The 22,226-nt window shown below is 43.2% G+C and overlaps 1 protein-coding gene across 12 annotated transcripts in view; it reads left to right on the top strand.

Annotated features, from left to right (window-relative positions):
• Window positions 1-22,226, top strand: part of Sec16b (SEC16 homolog B, endoplasmic reticulum export factor) — a 59,910-nt gene that overhangs the window by 3,440 nt on the left and 34,244 nt on the right. For 7 of the 12 annotated variants that reach the window (XM_076941431.1, XM_076941432.1, XM_076941434.1 and 4 more), the window contains exons 1-2: window positions 16,081-16,225; window positions 20,097-20,424. In XM_076941431.1, the coding sequence (XP_076797546.1) occupies window positions 20,159-20,424 (266 nt within the window). In that variant the 5' untranslated portion in view covers window positions 16,081-16,225; window positions 20,097-20,158. The other 5 variants (XM_076941436.1, XM_076941437.1, XM_076941428.1 and 2 more) reach the window with 4 other exon arrangements.

Consider the following 22,226-nt stretch of genomic DNA (forward strand, 5'->3'; position numbering starts at 1 on the left):
AGAACCCCAGGTCTTAACTGTGAGTTGACAGCACATGCCTTTAATCCGTGCACTCAGCAGGCAAAGGCAGGCAGAGGCCAGCCTGGTCTCTGGAGCAAGTTCCCGGACAGCCAGTGCTACACAGAGAAATGCTGCCTCAAAAACAAATACCCCAACAACAACAAACAAACAAAACAAAAACACCCCAGCAAAACCAACCCCCCCAAATGAAAACAAAAACAAACAAAACCCAAACCCAGGTCTTGGGAGACGTGGGGCAACATGCCTTTTTCTGAGGCTGAGCGAGGCAGCTAGGAGGGGCTCGATGGTCTTAACTGTCAATACTGCTCTTTATGTCCTAGGTGCTCAAACCACCACATCTATGACCTACTCCATTGACCATAGCTGCTGTGTGCCCCAAGTCTTCCTTTGCCCAGGAGTCTTTTCCCAGTGTGCATCCTTCTTCCCAGAGTACAATGCTCTTTCACCTGCTTCCAGCATCATGTACTCTTATCTTGCAGGTCTCAGTTGAGGCTGCTTTTTTTTTTTTTTCCTATAAAGGACAACATTTAATTGGGGCTTGCTTACAGGTTCAGAGGTGCAATCCAGTATCACCAAGGTGGGAACATGGCAGCATCCAGGCAGGCATGGTACAGGAAGAGCTGAGAGTTCTATATCATCATTTGAAGACTGATTTCCAGGCAGCTAGGGTGAGGAGGGTCTTAAAGCCCATGCCCACAGTGACACACCTACTCCACCAAGGCCACACCTCCAAATAGTGCCACTCCCTAGGCCAAACATATTCAAACCATGACATTCCACTCCCTGGCCCCTATAGGTTTGTTCAAACCCATGAGCCTATGGGTGCCATATCTAGCCATAATAAAAAAAAAGTACATTTAATCCCAACTTCCAAATTCCCCATAGTCTAAAGCAGTACCAACAGTGTTAAAAGTCTAAAGTCCAAGGTTTTTTTTTGAGATTCATCCAATCACTTAACTGTAATCCCCAAAGCAAGTCATGAAACCAGCTGGGCAAACTTCAAACATCTCCATGTCTGATGTCAAAGCTGTCTTCAGATCTCCAACTCTTTTTTCATCTTTGTTAACAGCAGTAAAGTTCTTTCTCCTGAGCTGGTTCCACTCCCTGTTAGCAGCTTTCCTCAGCAGGTAATCTCACAGCTCTGGCATCTTGAATATCTTGGGGTCTTCAAGGCAACTTCAACGTTACAGCTTCTTGTTCCAATGTCTGGGATCCACACATAATCTTCTGGGCTCCTCCTAAGGGCTGGCATCACTTCTCCAGCTCTGCCCTCTGTAGTATTCAAAGCTCAGGTTGATCCACTTCACTGCTGATACTGTTCTTGGTGATCATCCTATGGTACTGGCACTCCGATAGACTGGGGTCTTCCACTGCAACTAGGCTTCACCAACAGCCTCTCATAGGCTTTCTTCATGGTGCCAAACCTCAAATCCTTTGCATAACCCCTTCAGTACTGGGCCGTTAACTGCAGCTGAGGCTGCACCTTCACCAATAGCCTTCCATGGCTTCTCACAGGGCCAAGCCTCAGCTGCTTTTCATGACCCCTTCATGTCTTCAGAACCAGTACCACCTGGGTGTTTATCTCCTGGAATTAAAGGTGTGTTCCACCATTTAAATCTAGCTAGATAGGATCTTGGCCCAAAGTCCCACTTTCTTAATTTGTTATTTCCTTGAACTCAGGATTCAACTCCGTTTTACTTTGTGGTACCCCTTTAATACTCGAATCATATATTTTATATTTGTTCTTTCTAAGCTTGCTGTGCTTGTTTAAAATGCTCTTCATGCGACTTAACCAGAGAACAAAGTCTATGATGGGCATCTCTGAGACTTCTTTGTCAATGCGATTAGTCTGAGTCTCTTCACCTTAGCCTCAGCAGACTTTGTGGACAAGGGCAAAAAGTAGCCACATTCTTCACCAAATACCACAAAACAGTCTATAGGACACGTACTAGTTCTTTTCCACTGAAACCTCTTGGGCCAGGTCTGCACAGTTCAAATCACTCAGAGCAACAAAGTCTTCCATATTCCTACGAGTATGGCTCATTAAGCCCCACTTAAAACATTCCATGGCTTTCCAAATCCAAAGTCCCCAAATCCACATTCTTCTAAGCAAAAACATGGTCAGGCCTATCACAGCAATACCCCAGTCTCTGGTACCAACTTCTGTCTTAGTTAGGGTTTTAAGGCTGTGAACAGACACCATGACCAAGGCAAATCTTATAAAAGACAACATTTAATTGGGGCTGGCTTATAGGTTCAGAGGTTCGGTCCATTATCATCAAGGTGGGAATATGGCAGCATCCAGGCAGGCATGGTGCAGGAGCAGCTGAGAGCTCTACATCTTCATCTGAAGGCTGCTAGTGGAAGACTCGAAGCTGCTTTTCTTTTGAGAAGCTTTCTTTGACTGGGTGTGCTACCTTCATAATGGATTTAACTTGTTTCATATTCTCATTCCCCATACATGCCATTGTAACTAGTTTGTCTGTGTCTTCATTAGATAGTTGTCTTGGTTAGTCTTATGTCAACTTGACACAAGCTACAGTCACTAGAGAGAGCCTCAGTTGAGAAAATATCTCCATAAGATCCAGCTGTAAGGCATTTTCTTAATTGGTGATTGATGGAGGAGGGCCCAGCCTGTTGTGGGTAGTACTGTCCCTGGGCTGGTGGTCCTGGGTTCTATAAGAAATGCTATGCAAAGCCATGAGAAACAAGCCAGTAAGAAACATCTCTCACCTCTGCCTTAGCTTCTGCTTCTAGGTTCTTGTCCTGTTTGAGTTCTTGTCTTGACTTCCTTCAATGATGGACTGTGATGTAGAAGTATAAGCCAAATAATCCCTTTCTTCTCCAAATTGCTTTTGGTCATGGTGTTTCATCATAGCAATAGAACACCTAAGACATCAGTACAAGAAGTAAGTTCACCTTGTTCTCTTTGTGTCGCTTAACTTGGCATGTAATAGGCACCTACTCCCTAGTTATTAGGTAAGAACGTGGACTGTGGATTCTTTCTATGTAGTTTTGGGACTTACCTTCTTCACTATAGGAGCTATGGAGAGTCAGCTTCTATGAGAGGAAAAGAATTTTATTTCAATTAACAAATGAATTTATATTTGTGTAAAATAATTACGTGTTGAATGAAAGAACTGCTTTTTCTCATTCTCTATAGATGAGTTAGACCCCAGTTGGAGTCAGTTAATGATATCATGTATTTGATGAATGACATCCGGATCAGCCCGAGCCCATGGAGGCCGTGATGTCATTAATGCCATAAGGAATACAAAGCGTATCCTTAGTGTTAAGGAAACAGTGATAGCAATCTTGTAAAGAGACTCTACCACAGAAGCAATGTCAGGAAGGGTAGTGTTTGCTCAGCACACAGAGAATCTGCAGCAGTCATTTATAAGCTGTCCCCAGAAAACAGCAACGTTTGGCAACTGTGTTGTGATGACTGCAGACATGCGTGCTCAGAAAAGAACCCTCTCCATCATCTTGACACGCCGCCCTCCCGTGTCCTCTAGAACTGAAGTTGGAACTTGGTTTTTTGGCATCATAAATGGTTCCTCCAGAAATTGCCCTAATGTGCTAAATCCAGCACCAGAGCAGCACTCCTGGGGAGTAGCTCTATCTGCAGGCGCTAGTTCCAGGCGGAGAGAACAAGGGACATAAGTGCCACTAAAACACATGTGTGCATTCACCGACTATTTCTGTACATGAACAGTGGGCAGAGGAGTAGAACGAACACCAGAAAGTGGAATGGAACTTTGTTGGCTGACAGACTGGATGAGGAGAAAATACAGAAATGAATCTTTGAGTTCTTATTTTTAATCATTGAATAGCTGTCTATCTACCTACCAATCTATCATTAGGCTGAATGAGCCTATTTATACAGGCTGGATGACTTTGAAGGTTGTAATCATTGTATTCACACGAAATGAGGTTTTACATAATTGCGTTTTTGTGCTGAATATGTTCCATGCCTATTGCTAAGCACTGTGCTTTTTTTTTCTTTTTCTTCTTCCTTTTTTTTTTTTTTTTTTTTTGACAAAAACATTGGGCTAGAAATCCTCTAATTGATTTGCTGTGAAGTTCTTCATTTGGTGACGAATGCAGCTGTATTGGATGAGCTCGGCAAAATCTCTGACCCTTTCTGGTCTTCCCCACTGTTTCTCAAATGAATAGTTCCATGGATTCCACTAGATAATGAAATAACAACACACGGGCAGGTACTTCTGGGGAAGACAAGATATGGTAACAGTGGGTAACTATAAAAGAAAGGGCAGAATGACTATTGGAAATAGTAACTCTGGGTTAGGTTATTAATCAATAATAAATTAAAACGAAGTGAAAAGTTCATTATGAATGAAAGATAAAAGCTAAATAAAACAACATGCTCTAAACAGCTGAGAAAGTAGTTCTTGCATTTGGGGGAGGGGGTGAGGAAAGCTATAGTAAGGATTTTATATTCAGGAAAATAATGAAGATGATTTCAGGTTTATCCTACGATGTCACTGAGTAAAAGTTAATTTTTTTTCTTCCCCTTCCCTTCTCTGTTCCGGCCCCACTCGCTCCGGCCCAAAGGCATTATTTATTTATTTATTTATTTATTTATTTATTATGTGTAAGTACACTGTAGCTGTCTTCAGATATCCCATAAGAGGGCATCAGATCTCCTTACGGATGGTTGTGAGTCACCATGTGGTTGCTGGGATTTGAACTCATGACCTCCGGAAGAGCAGTCAGTTCTCTTAACTGCTGAGCCATCTCACCAGCCCTGTAAGACTTGAACTTTAAATTGCACTTAAAAAAATGAGATTCGAGCGTCATACTGCCAGCTTATAAGTCATTCCACCGCTGCAAAGTGATAAACTTACAAAATCTTTTATTGAATTTCTTCTTTGACAGTTTTAGATATATGTCAGGATATCCGTCAGGAGGCATAGAGCCTCAAGGGCCCATGATCCATGCTTGACTATTGACAGGTTGGGTCTTATGCAGGCTGATGGCAGGCAGCTGTGGATGCTGGGAGGTCAAGATTGCACTGGTTATGTTGTGTCCAGAAGAAAACATTTCTCTGCCCTTTCCCTATCTTTTGGCTCTTTTATTTTTTCCATCCTCTCTTTTTCCTTGTTCTCTGAGGCTCAGAGCGTGTAGTGTAAACGTCTTCTTTAGGGCTGAACGCTCGACCAGCCTGTGTTCTCTGCACCTTGAGCAGCCTTGACTTTCTGTATGCACCACCATTCATTGCAAGGAGAAACTTCTCTGATTAAGGCTGAAAATAGCACTTGTCTGTGAGCATAGACATAAGTATTTAGAAGGCAGTTAGGCGCCAACTTAGCTGAACAATAGTGGCAAGTTCCCCTTCCCCCATATCCAAGACCTCATCAGCCATGGGGGGTTTAAATCAGGTTTACAGTACTAGGCATTCATTTCTCCTTCAGAATGGCCCCAAACCAAGTTAAGTAATGGTTACCCCTATAACAGTTACATCACCATTGTGCCAGGAGACACATCTTGCCTGGCTTGGTATTATAGTTCACAGAGATCTCATCTAAGGAAGACCACTATTTTCTTGCCCCACCCCTTGAAGCCTGCATAGTAATTTCCTGAACTGTGAAAACTAGCCGCCATGGAGGAAGCTTTCAGCCCAGTTCCAGCTCAAATCTTTACACCTTGTGACTGAGACGTGTAATGTCTTCAGCAATAGGACCTTTTAAATTAGGTCTGACGGGCAACCAAAAGGAATGGCAAGCATTTGTATGGTTTTGGGGAGACTCATAAGGAGGAAACACTTGCATTGGGGTTTGGTTAAATAACTATAGCTATTAGGTGCAGTATCCAGCTCACAGGTTATCTACTTTCTATCTTTTAAAACCATATATTAAAATTGGTTTACAGATAGTGGATTTCCATAGGGCTTTTTCATATACTCTTCAGTTTGGTTAGCTCCTCCCCTTCTTCTCTCTCTTCTTCTTCCTTCTCTATCTCTATTTTGGCAACCCCTCCCATTAGCTTCCCTCTTTGTTTTCATGTTACCTATTTTCTGCTGCTCACCATCCCTTGAGGTAACCCTTGACCCAGTGGCCCTTTTCCAGTTTTCTGGCCTCTACAAGAAAAACACAGAGATCCTAAGGTCAGGACCCATGCACAAGAAAGAACGCAGAAAAACACAGAGATCCTAAGGTCAGGACCCATGCACAAGAGAGAACACAGAAAAACACAGAGATCCTAAGGTCAGGACCCATGTACAAGAGAAAACATAGAAAAACACAGAGATCCTAAGGTCAGGACCCATGTACAAGAGAGAACACAGGAAAACACAGAGATCCTAAGGTCAGGACCCATGTACAAGAGAAAACATAGAAAAACACAGAGATCCTAAGGTCAGGACCCAAGTACAAGAGAGAACACAGAAAAACACAGAGATCCTAAGGTCAGGACCCATGCACAAGAGAGAACGCAGAGTTTGTTTTCCTGGGTCCTGAATCACCTCACTCCAGTACCATCATTTGCTTGCAATTTCATTTTTATTTAGCGCTATGACAATTCCTCTGTGTAAATTCTTCCTCTTCATTATCTGTTCATCTACTGACAAATATCTAGGCTGAGTTTTCTTTCCGAACTGTTGTGAATAGACAAGTAACAACCGTGTTTGAATGAGTGTCTTGAGTGTATGTCTATGAGAGGCATGGTGGGCCATGTCGTTCTGTTTCTAGCTCTTTGAGGACCCTCCAGGCTGTTTTGCATAGCAGTAGCTGTGCCCTGGTCACACTCCCAGCAACAGCAGTGAGTGAGGTTTCCTGTTCCTCCACATTCTTTCCGGCACTTGTCATCTGCTTTCATGATGGCAGTCGTTGTCACTGGGGTGAGATGGAATCTCATGATCCTTCAATTTGTCTTCCTACCCCCCACCATTGCTAATGATGTTGAACACCTTTTAAAGTCTTATTAGCCATTTGTATTTCTCTTTAAAAGTATCTGCTTATGGCTACGGTACATTCCTCAATTATCGTTTTGTTTGTTTGTTTACTTTTTTAGAGTTCTTATTCTGGATATCAGTCCACTGTTGGATGTACAGCAGGCAAAGATGTTCTTCCATTTTGTGAGGGTGACTCTTTACTTCACATCGTCTTTTGCTGTATAAAAGTTTTAAAAGTTTAAAAATCACTTTAGTGTGTGTATGTATGTATATACCACAGTGATTATGTAGAGGTCAGCGGACCACTTGTGGGAGTCAGTTTCTTCCTTCTGCCCTGTGGTTCTGGGGACTGAACTCAGTTTCTTATGCTTTATGGTGTACACCTTGGTCCCCTTGGTCATGTCTCACTGGCTCTGTGCAGAAGCTTTTCAACATCATGAGGTCTCATCTGCCAATTGTTGGCTGCTGCACTCTTTTAATAGCACCTTTTGCTGAACACTCACTATAGTTACTTTTCTACGTGCTTCTAGCAAGTGGAGTCTAACAGTTACTACACACTGGGATCTACAAATGTCTTGAACTACATTAATCACCACTCTTGGGCTCCCGTGGTCTGTGGCAAACAGCTTGGCCACACCTGTTAGACGTTATATTTGTTTATTAAAATATTAGTTAAACTTTGGGTCTATGCCACAAAGAGTGCTTTTTCTCAAGTATTCTACCACAGTCTTACAAGGGTATCTGGAACAAGATCCTTTAACAAGGCTACTTTGCCTGGGATGTTAAGTTACCTGTCTCACAGCTCATCCTCAGAGGTGCTGGAAGGGAAATTTAATTTCAAGTTCGAAGAGCTCTCCACTGTGATGCCCGACCAAGTGTCACCTGTGTGTGTAGCGTAGGTTGTCACATCTTTATAGACTATAAAGAACCTTGATGAAAGGCAAACGTTTATTCCAACCCTTCATACTTAACAGGCACTTCCTTCAGCACTTCTCCATGTGGTATTTCAGTTCATTCACATAACAGTCCTTTAAAGTAGCACTTTAAAGATTTCATTTTCAAGATGAAGGATCTGGAACATTGTAACAATTGAGTGATTTTTTTTTTCTTTCCAAATGTGTAAGGATGGGAAATAACTAAGTAAAAAAAAAATTATGAAAGCTTAATTTCAATTCCCTTTTTTGAAAGATGTATTTTATTTTATGTTCATATAAGCATGTGTATGTGTCTCTGTGTGTGCGTGCTTGCACCCACCCTTGTGCTCAGGGGCTCACTGAGGCTAGAAGAGTAGGCTGGATGTTCTGGAGTTGAAGATGATTGTGAGCTGCTCAACGTGAGTGCTAGCAACTAAATTCCAGTCCTCTTCAAGTGGCCTGAGTTACTGGGCCATCTCTCTAATCTCATCAATTTCCAATTCTTTGGAACTTCGATATTCTCCACAAAGATTAAGATGGGAAATTTGATGAATAAGGTTGGGGCTGTGTGATTTGGGAAGAAAAGACTGCTGAGCTGCGTGGTGGGAATTATTCCCTGTCTTAAAACAACTGAGATGGGATTCTGAGACACGCGTGAGACACAGATCCCTTAGGAAGGGCATCTGAGCTTTAAAATATTGGTGTATACTTCTATGGGGTCCTTGAGGACCTCCTTTCCTCAGAGAAGAAATACCACGTGTTCCAGGAAAACCAAAACATCATTAGACTCTAAGACTCTACAAACATGGTTAGTGAGTCAGTGCAGTGCAGTGGCTGAGTGCTCAAGAGCTTATATAACACAGACTTTCACCCAGCAGTAGAGAGCTCAGAATGCTTTACGTCTGTAAATGAAAGAACTTTATATCAGCAGGGGCCTTGGCTTGAGCTTCACTGGCACAGTCATGGCTTCACCTGCAGGGCTGGATTCCTTCCAGAGGTTCTTTCCAGCTCATTGGCTCTGTGTGTCTGAACGTCTTCTCTTGTTCAGAGTCTGTCTCTCAGACTTCCCCACTGAGTGGTGAGGAATGACTCAGTCTGGGGGTGCAGAATATGTATCTGTTTATTTGTCTCATAGCCAATGTGGATTTTTTTTTTTTGACATTTCATGCTTGTCTTAAAAAATAACTGCAAATTTGAACTTCCCTTCAGAATGTTTGCATTGATGTTAAATTAAGATTCTATTGAAAATAGCTTAAAAAAGGAAAGTCATGCTTCATGCTTATCCTGTGGCATCCTGCCCTGTTCCTGGAGCAACCAGCCTCCTGTGTGGGAAGCACTGGACCACACTTCTTAAAGTTGTGAATGCTGATATTCTCACCTTAATCCATTCACTTTTTTCTCTGTGTAGTCAAGTGATACTGTTTCTCTATTTCCTCTAAGACCTGGATCAATGCAGGCACTACATTAAGTGTCAAGGAGGATTTGTTGATTTCACAGCAGTAATAAATATTCAATTCTCTTACTGGTGATGTGTGTAGAATACCTTGTAGGCACATTTTCTAGTAGAGAAGTAGCAATTATTAACACCTATCGAGTGTTTACTATATTTAAGTTATTTGTAGGTTTTATATCTGATTTTTTTTATCTTCATCGTATTTCTCTAAGGGTAGGGTTCTATGATCACCTCTGCACCATAATTCTGTAAGGTAGGGTTCTGTAATCATCTCTGCCGATGAAGAAAATGTTATGATATCGATATAACTGACAGGTTTGTATAGTCAGCAGATGGTAGAACAGGGTCTCATATTCAGTTATTCCAGGACTGAGGTGTGCTTTGCTTCTAAGACATTTACAGTCCTTGATCTGCAGCAGAGAGAATACTCTGAGAGCACTAAAGACTTTCACTTCCCTTAGCTGCTGTGTGAGTTTTCTCTGCCCCTTGGCACCTGACACAGGGCCACTGGTGCACTCATCCTGACTCTGAGAGTACCAGTTAAATGGGAGGCAGTGTGGCTGAGAAGTAGGCCCCTCTGCCAGGTCAGGGCTGCCAAGGAAGCTTGGAGTCCTTGAATGTGGAGTGTCTCTTTAGCTATTGGCAGCAGAGCGAGATGCAGGAAGAACAGGTCTGTGGGAAGCTGGACAAATGGCAACAAAAGGAGCCCATTGTCAGGGATCATCTATAGGGCTCTATGGTCTAGTGGAGTATAGATTGTGCCAGCTTTTGTTTCTAAGCCTTCAGGAAGTCCAAGGGCTGGTGACTTGGAGTATCTGTGCCAGGCTAATTGACTTTGGCACAGGTACCACTTTTTTCCTGGTACTCCACCTCTTCATAATTGGAACTCTTGGCCAGAGCATACTTCTGTGTCTTTCCTGTCACCCAGCTTCACCTAAAGGAAGGATGGGGACTTTGGTGATCAATAAGTAGTTAAGGCTACAAGATACTTACTTGTAGGATTGGCTTTGGGGGTGGCCTTGCTGGATGCAGGAGTCTGCTCTCCATGAGTCTAGTACCTTTGATTCATTCTTAGAGTCAGAGACTGTGAGACACTCACTCACTTAGAAAGAGCCGCAGTACCCCAGAAAACATGTAAGGAGACTACCCAGTCCCCACCCCCCACCTGGACTGAGTTTTAAAAATTATTATTGAAATTTAATGTTTTTCTTTCATTCTTGTTTTGGAATGTACCTTTCAGTTGTAGCTAGTGACTCTGGTTTAACAAGACACGTACAGGACGTGGGCCTGTCTTTGCTCATTTGTGTCGGTGAGACACAATTTGCACACTCTTTGGCCAAGTCTGTTCACTTACAGCCTTAACATTCTTTACTGTTTTTTGAATTTCTGTCTAAAAGTGTAATCCAATATTTGTTGTGCAAACGATTGGATGAAATCATGGTGAAGCTATCGATGCTCTACATTTGAGATGTTTATAAATAAACTTAACTGAGCTGGTACTACATACCAGGCCCAGGGTATGGGATGCACAGAAAGCTCTTATGGAGATTACAGCTAGACTCTCCATCTAATATTGGGGTATTTTCGCTCCACTTTCTACTTGAGGGTGTGTTGTGTTCCTAGTTGTAGCACTCTTTTCCACACTGTTTTCCGCACTGGCCATTTTAAACTGTATAGTGTCTCTCAAGTCCCTTCCCAGATGCTTACTCTAGAGGCAGCCAGTAGAACTGGTTGGTCTGCTCCAGGAAGAGTTTACTTTCTCGGACCTCATGTGTATAAACTCATGTGCAGATACACTATAGCGGTCTTTACCTTCTGTATCTCTCTCAGAGGAATGTGTCTCTTCTCTTAGTGAGGTTCAAACATGTGCTCCCCTATCCTGGGTTCCTCATGTCTGGTCTGAGATTCTTCCCCTCAGCTTCTCTTCAGTGTCTGGGTTCCTGTGCATGATCCAGCACATTTATATATGTTACCTTGTCCACTCTAAACAGATTCTTTAAACCTGAATGCCAGTTGTACACCCAGCCCTGTTCTGCCCATCTAGCCCTGGAGAAAGAGTCATTTGCTTGCTGTCTCTTTTGTCTTGCTTTTGTTATTACACCATTTCTAAGTCTGCCCTGAACATAGCTCCTCTGAAATGGTTCATGCTAAGACCCTCAGACCTCCTAATAGCCCAATCCAGTGACCTAGAGAACAGCTTTCACTTGTTGCCTTTCTTAACATGCCCGGAAGTTTGGAATTGTTGGTTGTGCCTGATTTTGCAGCCATCACCTCCTTGGGTTTATGTATCCATGGGTTTATGTATCCATCTGTCAGTTCTCTCAGGGTATCCGGCTACCACTTGCTTCCTCCCAGTTCTCAGGGTATCCATTTGCCACTTCCGCCACTTGCACAAGGTCCTTTTCTGTGTCCTGGTCCTACATGTTGGTGTCCCTCAGACTTGTTTCTTATTATCAGGTTTTCTTAGTCATGCTCTCCATTGTTCTTCTCAGGCCTCTTTTTTGGTCTCCAGACCATCACAGCCAATGCCTTATTGACTTATAGCTACCTGTGTCCCCCAGGGCCCTCACACATAGCATGTCTCAAACTGACTCCACCATCTTCTGATGAGTCAATCCTTCTCCTGAGATTATTGTATGTTAAAAAGAAATGCAGTGTGGCCTCAGCTCTGGAGATGTTCCTTGGTTCCTCCCTGATATTCTGTAGCTAAGAGAGTACCAATTCATGTCAGTTCTATCATAAAACATGAAGTACTTGCCTTCCATACACAATGTTCTTGCTTCTTGTATAATGTGTATATGGCCCAACTTGCTCTTTGTCTTAAATAGTCCTGAGTAATGTAGCTCGTCACTGTGCCCCATGCATTTCTCTGCACATCCTTTCCCCAGAGAAGTTCACAACGAGTAATCCTTGCATAGTGTCTGATACTTCACCGAATTTAAAGCTTCTTTAAATCAAGGACCATATGTTGGTTTTCTATGTGCTTCAAATGCATGTGATATGGTTGGGGATTATTCCACAAATACTTGCTTTGTAAATGAATGGTTCAAATTATCCCCACAATAGCAAACTTATCACCAGTTAATCAATCTTGGAACCTTTGGGGGGCTATGACTGCCCTACTTAGTAACTTGGGTCTCCAATTAGTTTCTACTGTGACAACAGATTTGGGTATATTGATTAAAAGCAATGCTGGTTGATTTTATTATTTTAAATAATATTTACTATCTACTATTTATCATCTATCTATCAATCAATCTATCATCTATCATAAAAAAGTTAGATACTATGAACAAGCTAAAAGAGAAAAGTAAAATCATGTAAAATTCTATTACCTGAAAATACATAACTACTGCTAATGTGTTGACACAGAACTCAGTTTTCTCTCTAAATTTTTTTGTTTGTTTTTGTTTTTCGAGACAGGGTTTCTCTGTGTAGCTCTGGCTGTCCTGGAACTCACTCTGTAGACCAGGCTGGCCTTGAACTCAGAAATCTGCCTGACTCTGCCCCCAAGTGCTGGGATTAAAGGCGTGCGCCACCACTGCCCTGCAAAAGCCTACAGCACTTGGTATTCCTAGACGGTCTCCCATCCAAGTACTAACCAGGCCCGACCCTGCTTAGCTTCCGAGATCAGGCACATTCAGGGTGGTGTGGTATTCTCTCTAAATTTTTAATTTTGATGATGGAAGGTCAGAGCTGGGAAACAGTCTTATCTGTTGGGCTGTTCCTTGTAACACTAATCAGTCCTGAGGTCACGGGACTGGGGGACTCATGGCAAACCTGACATGGAACTGGGTGTTAGTTTCTGCCAGTTTCATCAGATGGTCTGAGACGGCAGCAGTTAGCAGCCATGACCTTTCTGTCAGACACTCACACCAGGGTAGTGTCTTAGTCAGCCCAAGCTACTGCAACACAATTCCACAGACTTGACGGCTTCAGTGACAGAAATGGATTTCTCACATTTCTAGAGCCTTGGAAGTCCAGGATCAGTTTGCTGACAGATCTGCTGTTTGATGAGGTCCTCCTTTTAGGTTTGCAGAGACCTGTTCTCTGATTCTATCCTTCTGTGACAGCAGAGAAGGAGAACGTTCCCTTGGGCCTTTGTATAAGGGCATTAACCCCATTTACAAGGGCTCCACTAACATGATCGTTTGCCTTCCAAAGGCCTCACCTCCTGACTCTAGCACATTAGGATTTCAACTTGAAAATATTTGGAGAAAACCAAATTCAGTCTATATACTTTGGGTAGCTACTTCTGTTTGAACCAAGACCCTAGAGGGCAGCATGGCCTTTGGAAAAGAGGCCAGGGACTGTGTGAAATTCACACAGATTAGCATGGTCCCTGGGATCCTCTTGGTGAATAATTGGGAAGCAAAACAAGAATCAGGTACAAGGGCAAGACACCAGGGCAAGGATAGTGTCAAGAAAAGAGCTGATTGGGCATGAGGGAATCTATGGGTTCATGCAGGGGCATTGCAGCTGGAGTCTAGACTGTCAGGACTAATTCAAATCACCTCTTAGTAGAGACTGAGCTCTTCAAGCCTTGTCGAGCTGGATACATTTTGTCTGGAAACCAGGAAGAATTTAGCTGCCAGGTAGAAAGACTTGGTAACTGTAGCTATTTGGGGCTGGAGAACTCAGGGAGTGAGAAATCCCAAATGCTCTGGAGTGGTGAGATCCCCACCACAATCTATTTCCTTCTGTGACCCATTTAACTGTTGTAGGCCGTATGTCTATACAAAAATAATTAAAGCTAATTAAAATTAATTTTGGCTGGTGAGTGTTTGAAGAGTTTCATAATAACTCTTGGGATAATTGGAGATGCTTTGGGATGCCACAAAAGGAGCATTTGGAGGAACTGAACTGGATGTTTAAACTAGAAATGCGCAGCTAAGGCTGGCTGTGGGATGACAACTCTGAAAACAGGGAATTAAGATCTAAGAATCTGCTGGTAAAACTTCTTCACTGAAAACCAAACAAACTGTCCTTTGCTGTAGCAGTCACCAGTTTCTGTGGTGTGGACACCCATAGCAGAGTGACTCTTAAAATTACCTCTGGCTTAATGACTAGTTCACAAAACTCTTGAATACTTCATAATCCATGCTGGGAAGCCCTGTGTAAGAGAGCCAGCTACAGCTAGTGTACTAACACACTCCTTTGCTGGTCTTCTACTTAGCTTTGTAAAATCTTGGGTAAATCACTATTCCATAGCTCTCAGTTTTATCATTTTTTTTTTATAAGTGAAGTTTACTCAGATGATCTCTAAGATTCTTTTTACAGTTAGCACACCAGGAGGGCAGCGGTTGTGATAGAGTCTAATGCCGTCATCTTTAAGCAACAAGAATTATGTCAGAGTTTTACGACTGGAATTCTGATATATAAAAACATAATCTGACATAGAGTCTGTTTGATAATTAACAGTGTTCTGATTCCTGCCTTCAGTGTCTGCGCCCTTCTCCAGTGCCCCTTCCCAGAGAGCTCAAAAGCATCAACACAGCCACTGGTGAGCCAGACCTCATGGCTTAGCATGGTAAGAAACCACTGCCTACAGTCTGAGACTTGCTAGACTTGCTAGGTGGTGAGAAACAAAGTCTCTAGGCTTTAGATACATTAGCTATCTAACCACAAGAACTGATAGAACTGATAGTGGCATTTTTTTCCTGGACCAGGAACTACATGAAAGGCTAATTTGTTCTAACGGGCTTGCAAGCGAGGACAATATCTTTTCATATTTATATGTGGCAAATGCTGGCACATAACAGGAACTCGGATAAGAGTTTGTTGATTTGGGGCTGGTGGTGAAGGCCTCTAATTGTAGCTTTTCAGGAGGGTGAGGTAGGGGATAGTAACTTCAAGGTCTACCTTGTTTATAGAGTGAGTTCAAAGCCAGCCAGGGTAACTTAGTGAGACTTCCTTCTAAAAAAAAATCAGGGCTGAGGATATATAGCTCGGCGGGAAGGCTCTGTCTCAGCTCACTGGAGTGCTGGGTTTAATATGTAGTGTGACAAAACAAACTCATTTGTTGAAAGAATACAACCCATCTAGAGGAGGATTTAAAATGTAAAATGTACATCCCAAAGGAGAAGACGCATTCTATGTTTACTTTAGTAGCATGAAGAAATGTATTTTTCAAATGTGAGAAATTTTTTTTCCTTGTGAGAGAAAACTTTTTTAGTTCCTTCAGTTCAACATTGGGACTGTAGTCTCCCCCTCAGCTAGAAAACAGAGTTGACTGTACAAAAAGAACCCAGTGAGGGAAAAGCACGGGTGAGGGAAACCCAGACCAGACAATCCATGTATTAACCCCCTCCCCGCCCCTGCCTGCCTCAGTGCGTGCAGTCAGCCCCTATCATCCGAAAAGACCGCGCTCGCTGCTTGCAGCTCAGATACTTTACTGCCTCTACTCCTTTTCGTGAGCTTCGTCAGCTAAGTGTTAGAAAAAGAAACTGAGGCTTAAGGAACATTGAGTGACAGAGCCAGCCACTGGCAGAGCCACAAGTCCACAGTGGTGCTCTGCCCCTACAAATCGGGCTGCCTCAGGCCATTCTGGGCTTCCTCTCCCTAGTGTCCCTCTTCCGTATTTGCTGTGTGTAGGGGGTTGGATGTATTCTCATAGAAGTGTAGCTGGCTCAGTCTATGACCAGGTAAACAAAAGCACCAGCCCCTACCAGGTTCTGAGCAAATATGCCCAGTCAGGACTGTCCCAGCCTGCGGTAGCTACACTGTACTTTGCCCTAATGTATCAGCTCCATGGAGGCCGGGCAGCTGCAAAGGTAAGTAATTGGCTGCAGATTTAAAGGCCAGGTGAGTCTTGGTAGATGTGGCACCTGGACTTTGTCAGTCTCAAAGAGGGGAGAAGACAGTCCCCAGCAGGTCCCCAGAGCCGGAGCCACGCTGACGGAAGGTGGAGAGCCGGCAAAGCAGGTGCGCGGGGGCACTGACACCCTTGTTTCCCTTGCCTTGGGCTTGCTGGGGCTATCACGGTGGGAGGGGCGCTATTGCTATGGTTGAGTCGGAGGCTCAGGTCTGTGCGTACAAATCCGTGACTGTAATTATACACAGAGTTACTTCATTCTGAGTCTCTTAAAGTCTCACCTCTTAAAGGGTACACCATTGAAAGTGTGTACCTTTAATTATAACTTAAGGTTTAACCTACTGAAGTTGATGACTCTTGGTGACAGGATGATCGGGTATTATGCCTTTGTAGTCAGGGCCAGGATGCTTAGTGCAAAGTCTGGGGACAAGAGAATCAATTACTTTTCAAGTTCTCTTACTTGTGTTCAAGTACTGTTGTGTTTCATGGGTCTTTAGCAAAGGATCCTTGTGTGGTACTAGGGATATTGAACCCTTCCTGGAATTGCTGGCAAAGTTTTCAGTATGGCTGGGTTTTTGAGGAAGTAAGCTGGCATAGCGAGGAAGGCCCAAGGTCCTGTGTTATGTCTGCCCTGAAAGCACAAGGCCCTCCTCTTGCCTGCTCTTCTGCTGTCTCACACTTCCGGGCTCATTGCTCTGGACCCTGGCTCTGTGGTATTCAAACAGGGTGATCTTGGTTTCACCACATGCCCTTTTGACCTGATAAGAGTTTCAGACGAACTTGGAAGCTTCCAGACTTAAGAACAGGCACACAAGTTCAATTAGAATCACATTGCTTTCAACATTCCCAAGGGGAAGTGACGGGTGGTGGTGGCTGTCCTTGCCTGCATAGGCTGCTGATCCAGCAGGCTCTGTGAACAGGAGCAGGGTCTGGCTGGAATTTCCTTCTGTTATGTGCCCCTCTGCCAGGCAAACAGAGGAACCGGGAGAAGATACCAGTGTCTGGAGCTAGTTCTTATCTTGAGGAATCTGTGGGGATATTAGTCAGATAGGAGAGTAACTTCTAGGTCTACACATCTTCAGTCAGAAAGATCTGGGAGTCTTAGCTCTCCATTTTCCCATATTAGCAGCCACAAATTGTCTGTTGGTTCTCTCAGAGGACGGGTGAGAGGAGGTGAAAGAAAGTGCTTGGAAGAGAAGTCTGTCAAGGGGTCAAATGAAGCAGTGTGTGTGTGTGTGTGTGTGTGTGTGTGTGTGTGTATGCATGTATGTGATGTGTGTGCATGTGATGCATGTATGTGTGCATATGTGACGTGTGTATGTACATGATGTGTGTGTGCATGTGTGTGGTGTGTACATGTGTGATGTGTGTATGTGGGATGTATGTATACATGTATGCATGTGGTGTGTGTGTATGTGTGTGTGTGTGTAGGCTTGACAGAGTTCAACACTGTGTTTCTTCCTTTATTGTACTTCATTTTTTTTTTTTTTTTTTTTTTTTTTTTTTTTTTTTTTTTGTTGCCTCGAGTTTATTTGTAAAAACAGCCTAGGACACTGGTCATCTGCAAATAAGTGTGTGGGTAGGTGTGTCACGGCAGTCCATCTATCTTCATGTTGGCAGGAGCCTTTTCTATGGGGCCTTCACAGGGGCCTGGGCACCTTTAGGAGCCTGGGCTGGAGCTTTGGCCTGGGCCTTAGTTGGAGCTTTGGCCTCTGCCTTGGTTTGAACCTTGGGCTTTGGTTGGCAGAGCCTACGACCCTTGGCCATGTAGCTTCGGATCCGCTTCCCAAGCTTGGGGTGAGCGATGAAAGCCAGGCGGCTGAGTTTGCAGCTGGGGCCCTTTGGTATCTTGGGCTTGATGGCCTGAGGCTTCACAGGGCCTTGATGGCTTCTGCGCATGCACTCACTGCCTTTGCATTGTTGGCCTGCGTCTTCTTCAAGCCTTTCTTGTTGTGCTTCTTGGCAAAGCGCATGTTCCTCAGGAACTTGGGGTCAACTCTCTTAAGAGATTCCTATCTTTGTGACCGGGGTTTCTTGATGCCATTTCTGTGCCATTTGTGGGACTGGTTGTGTGTGGTGTGGTTCTTGGCCTTGGCCATGACTGCACGGTAACCCGCGACTTCCGCAGCGCCTGGGACCGGAAGAGAAAGAACATCTTATTTTTTGCCACAGAGTCTCTCACTGAATCTGAAGCTCACTGATGGTGGGAAGCACCAGGCTTGGCCTTTTATGTGTGTGTGAGGGATCCAAATTCAGGGTCTCCTGTTTATGCAGCAAACAGTTGGTTAACCCAGTGACACATCTCCCTAGACCTACAAAGTCTTCAGTCACTCACACTCTCCTAACCTTGGTTTCTGCAGATACTTACTGTGCTGTATTGACAATTACTATGCTCTGGGCAGTTCTAGGCATTTTCCATGTCATGTTTAACTTTGACACCAGCCCTGAAACGCTAGCTCACAGTATCTACATCTCCATGGCAAAGAACATTGAGGGGTAAACAAATTATCTGTCTGGTAAGAGACATATTAACAATTTGAGCCCTGAGTAGCTCCCCAGGAGGCTTCCTCTATTTCTCATACCTCAGCATGTCCATCTTAAGTGTTGTATAAATATTTGCTGGTGGGATAAACGAGGAAACATTAATTGGGATTCCTTGATAGCATTTTGAAGCTGCCTCAAGGACTGCTATCTGCCTCCCATGCCACCCACAGCTGTTGTTCCATATGTACTTTCTTAATGTTTTAGTCAGCATCAATCTAATTGTCTAGGCTGATATTTATTTAATGTATCTATTTGAGGTTTTTTTTTTTTTTTTAAATATTCCTCTGTGTCTATGCTCATATGGTTTGCTTTAGAAAAATTTGAAAACCATAGTTGCTCTTTTTACAGAATCTCATCAAACTAGCATGTTTGGATAAAGGCTTAAAATGCTAAGTGTGTGTGTGTGAGATGTGTGTACATGTGATGTGATGTGTGTGTGGTGTGACATGTGTGATGTGTATGATGTATGGTGTGTTTGATGTATGTAAGTGTGTATGTATATGTGTGCATGATGTGTGTGATTTGTGTGTGATGTGTATGTGTGTGTGATGTGTATGTATATGTGTGTAATGTATGTGTGATGTGTATGTATATGTGTGTATATGTGTGTAATGTGTGTGTGTGATGTGTTATGTATATGTGTGTATATGTGTGTAATGTGTGTGTGATGTGTATGTATATGTGTGTAATGTATGTGTGATGTGTATGTATATGTGTGTATATGTGTGTAATGTGTGTGTGATGTGTATGTATATGTGTGTATATGTGTGTAATGTGTGTGATGTGTTATGTATATGTGTGTATATGTGTGTAATGTGTGTGTGATGTGTATGTATATGTGTGTATATGTGTGTAATGTGTGTGTAATACGTGTGATGTGTGTGATGTGTGTGCATGTGATATGATATGTGTGTGGTGTGATGTGTGTGATGTGTATGATATATGGTGTGTTTGATGTATATAAGTATGTATGTATATGTGTGCATGGTGTGTGTGATGTGTATGATGTATGCTGTATTTGATGTGTGTAAGTATGTATGTATATGTGTGCATAATGTGTGTGATTTGTGTGTGATGTGTGTATGTGTGATGTGTATGTGTGTATGTGTGTAATGTGTGTGACATGTGTGATGTGTGTGCATGTGATGTGATGTGTGTGTATGTGCATGCATGTGCGTACATGTAGGCCAGAGCTCTTTCACTGGGTTCTAGGGTTCACTGGTTAGGCATGGTTGGCTGTCTAGTGAGCCCCAGGGATTTCCCATTTCTATCTGCCCAGCACTGGGAATACAAGTGTGCATTACCATATCTGTCTGGCTTTTTATGTAACTGTTTGAAATCAAATTTACATGTTGGTGCTTGAAAAGCAAAGGTTTTACTAAAAGAGATATACCCACAGCTCTCCAGAATGATGACTTGTTTTCCTTTTGTGTGCAGGATATTAAAATAACTACATAACAGCCTCAAAACCCAAGGGGGGGAAAATCAAAGGGTCAGAGATGGAACCTTGGGTTCCCCAGACACAAGGAAGGACTACGGGACCATCAAGGGATGCAAACAGAGTACTTCAGAGTGGACATTATAGACCCCGTCCTCATCCTCAGTACCACCAATGGCAAGATGTCCACAAGAACTCAAAGCCACAGCAGGATCCTAGGGATGGCCACCAACAGCTCCACTATGTACCCAGGAGTGGGGAGTGGTCCCAGCCTGTGTCTGGAGCTGACTACTTGAAAGGATCTTACCCCAGTCACCTGTACTCAAGGTATGATGTTTAAAGTTACAGTGGATCTATCTCTTCTAAGTACCTGTGAATAGATTATTAATTGTTCTTGTTTCTTGTCCATTTTCTTCTTCCTCCCTGCCCCTCCCCTCTTTCCTGGAATCTGTTGCATAGAATGGCTTGTCCTCAAACTTAGTATCCTCCTGCCTTACACAGCCTCTCAAGTACGCTAACCATCCTGTGTGGCTCTTCCTGCCTCCTTATATTTCTCTTCCTTTCTTTCTCCTCCTCTTCTTCCTCCTCCTCCTCTTCTTAACTGTTTTAGTTTTAAGGTTTCTAGTGCTGTGATAAAACACCATGACCCAAAACCAGCTTGGGGTGGAAAGGGTTAAGGGGTTACTCTATCTTTCTATCTTGCACTTTCACTTCACAATCCATCTCTGAAGGAAGTCAGGGCAGGAACTTAAGTCAGGAACCTGGAGGCAGGAACTGAAGCAGACCACAAAGGAACGATGCTTACTTGCTTGTTAGCCCTGAATTGCTCACTTTTCTTTCTTGTCCAACCCAGAACTGGGTGGCGCCACCCCCAGTGGGTTGTGCCTTCCCACATCAATCATCAGGCAAGAAAATGCTCTACAGACTTGCCTACAGGGTGATCTAACGGAGGAGTTTTCTGAATTAAGATTCCATCCTTCCTGATATGTCTAGATTTATGTCAAGTTTGACAACCACCAAGGCACCCACTCTTCTCTATTGGCTTAGATAAAATCTGCCTTGCCTGGCTTGTTTCTTGGTGACTGGTGACAGTGTTTCCCTCTTTTTTTTGTATACCAAGTAGGACTTCATAGAGCTGCCATCATAGAGTGATTGAGATGGAGGGATGGAGGGATGGGTGGTAGAGATGTAAGAGGGTAGATGGTACCTCCATGCTTTGGGATTGTGAAAGGCAAGATTTGTGGGCTGTGGAAAATCTTTCCCTAGGATCCTGTGAAAGGCTTCACATTTTCATTGATCTTAGCTGGATACCAACAGCACCAACAACCCCAGTGTCTCGAATTATGTCTGGATGGTGAGAGACATGCAAAAATCAGTATTTAATCCATAAGAACTTTAAGGGAATGCAATTTCAGAGGAAGCAAATACAGATTTTCAGGCTATAACATGAGGAGGAAGAGACCACTGAGGTAATTCTGTGTTGGAGAATCTTGAACTCTTGCTCCCTCCAGCCCATAGTATTGAACTAAATATTTCACAGACTATTAGAAGTCATATATGTTTTCTTTCATCTCTTTTAGTTGGGATTATATCTATCTGCCCTCTGTCTTGATGGTTAAAGTTATAGCAATTTTTGTAAAGAAATTTGCCTGTGAGGTTATTATTAATTGACAGACACACTAATAATGTTCATTTCCCCAATCCTTTTGGGCTGTTGAGTCCTCAAGAGGAATTGAGTATGTCAAGGACAGAGATAATAAAAGCAATCATGTTAGTGATAGCATCCCTTCTGTCTGTAATATGCATTGAAATTCCAGTAGCTCATGGCATTCTTCTACGCTTTCCTCAGGAAGGGGTTTTTCTCAGATAGTACCAGGGGTTTCCAGGATAACAGCTTTGAGAGTATTGCTTGTGCGTATTTGGGGCATGAGACTATTGCTATAAAATAATTGCAAATAAATTCCTTTTAATAAGAGCATTTAAAAGTAAAAAAGAAGGGCGGGAGAGATGGCTTGGTGGTTGAGAGCACTGACTGCTCTTCCAGAGGTCCTGAGTTCATTTCCCAGCAACCACATGGTGGCTCACAGCCATCTGTAATGGAATCCAATGCCTTCTTCTGGTGTGTCTGA

The sequence above is a fragment of the Arvicanthis niloticus genome, chromosome 10, assembly GCF_011762505.2.
Source record: "Arvicanthis niloticus isolate mArvNil1 chromosome 10, mArvNil1.pat.X, whole genome shotgun sequence".
Classification (NCBI taxonomy): domain Eukaryota; kingdom Metazoa; phylum Chordata; class Mammalia; order Rodentia; family Muridae; genus Arvicanthis; species Arvicanthis niloticus.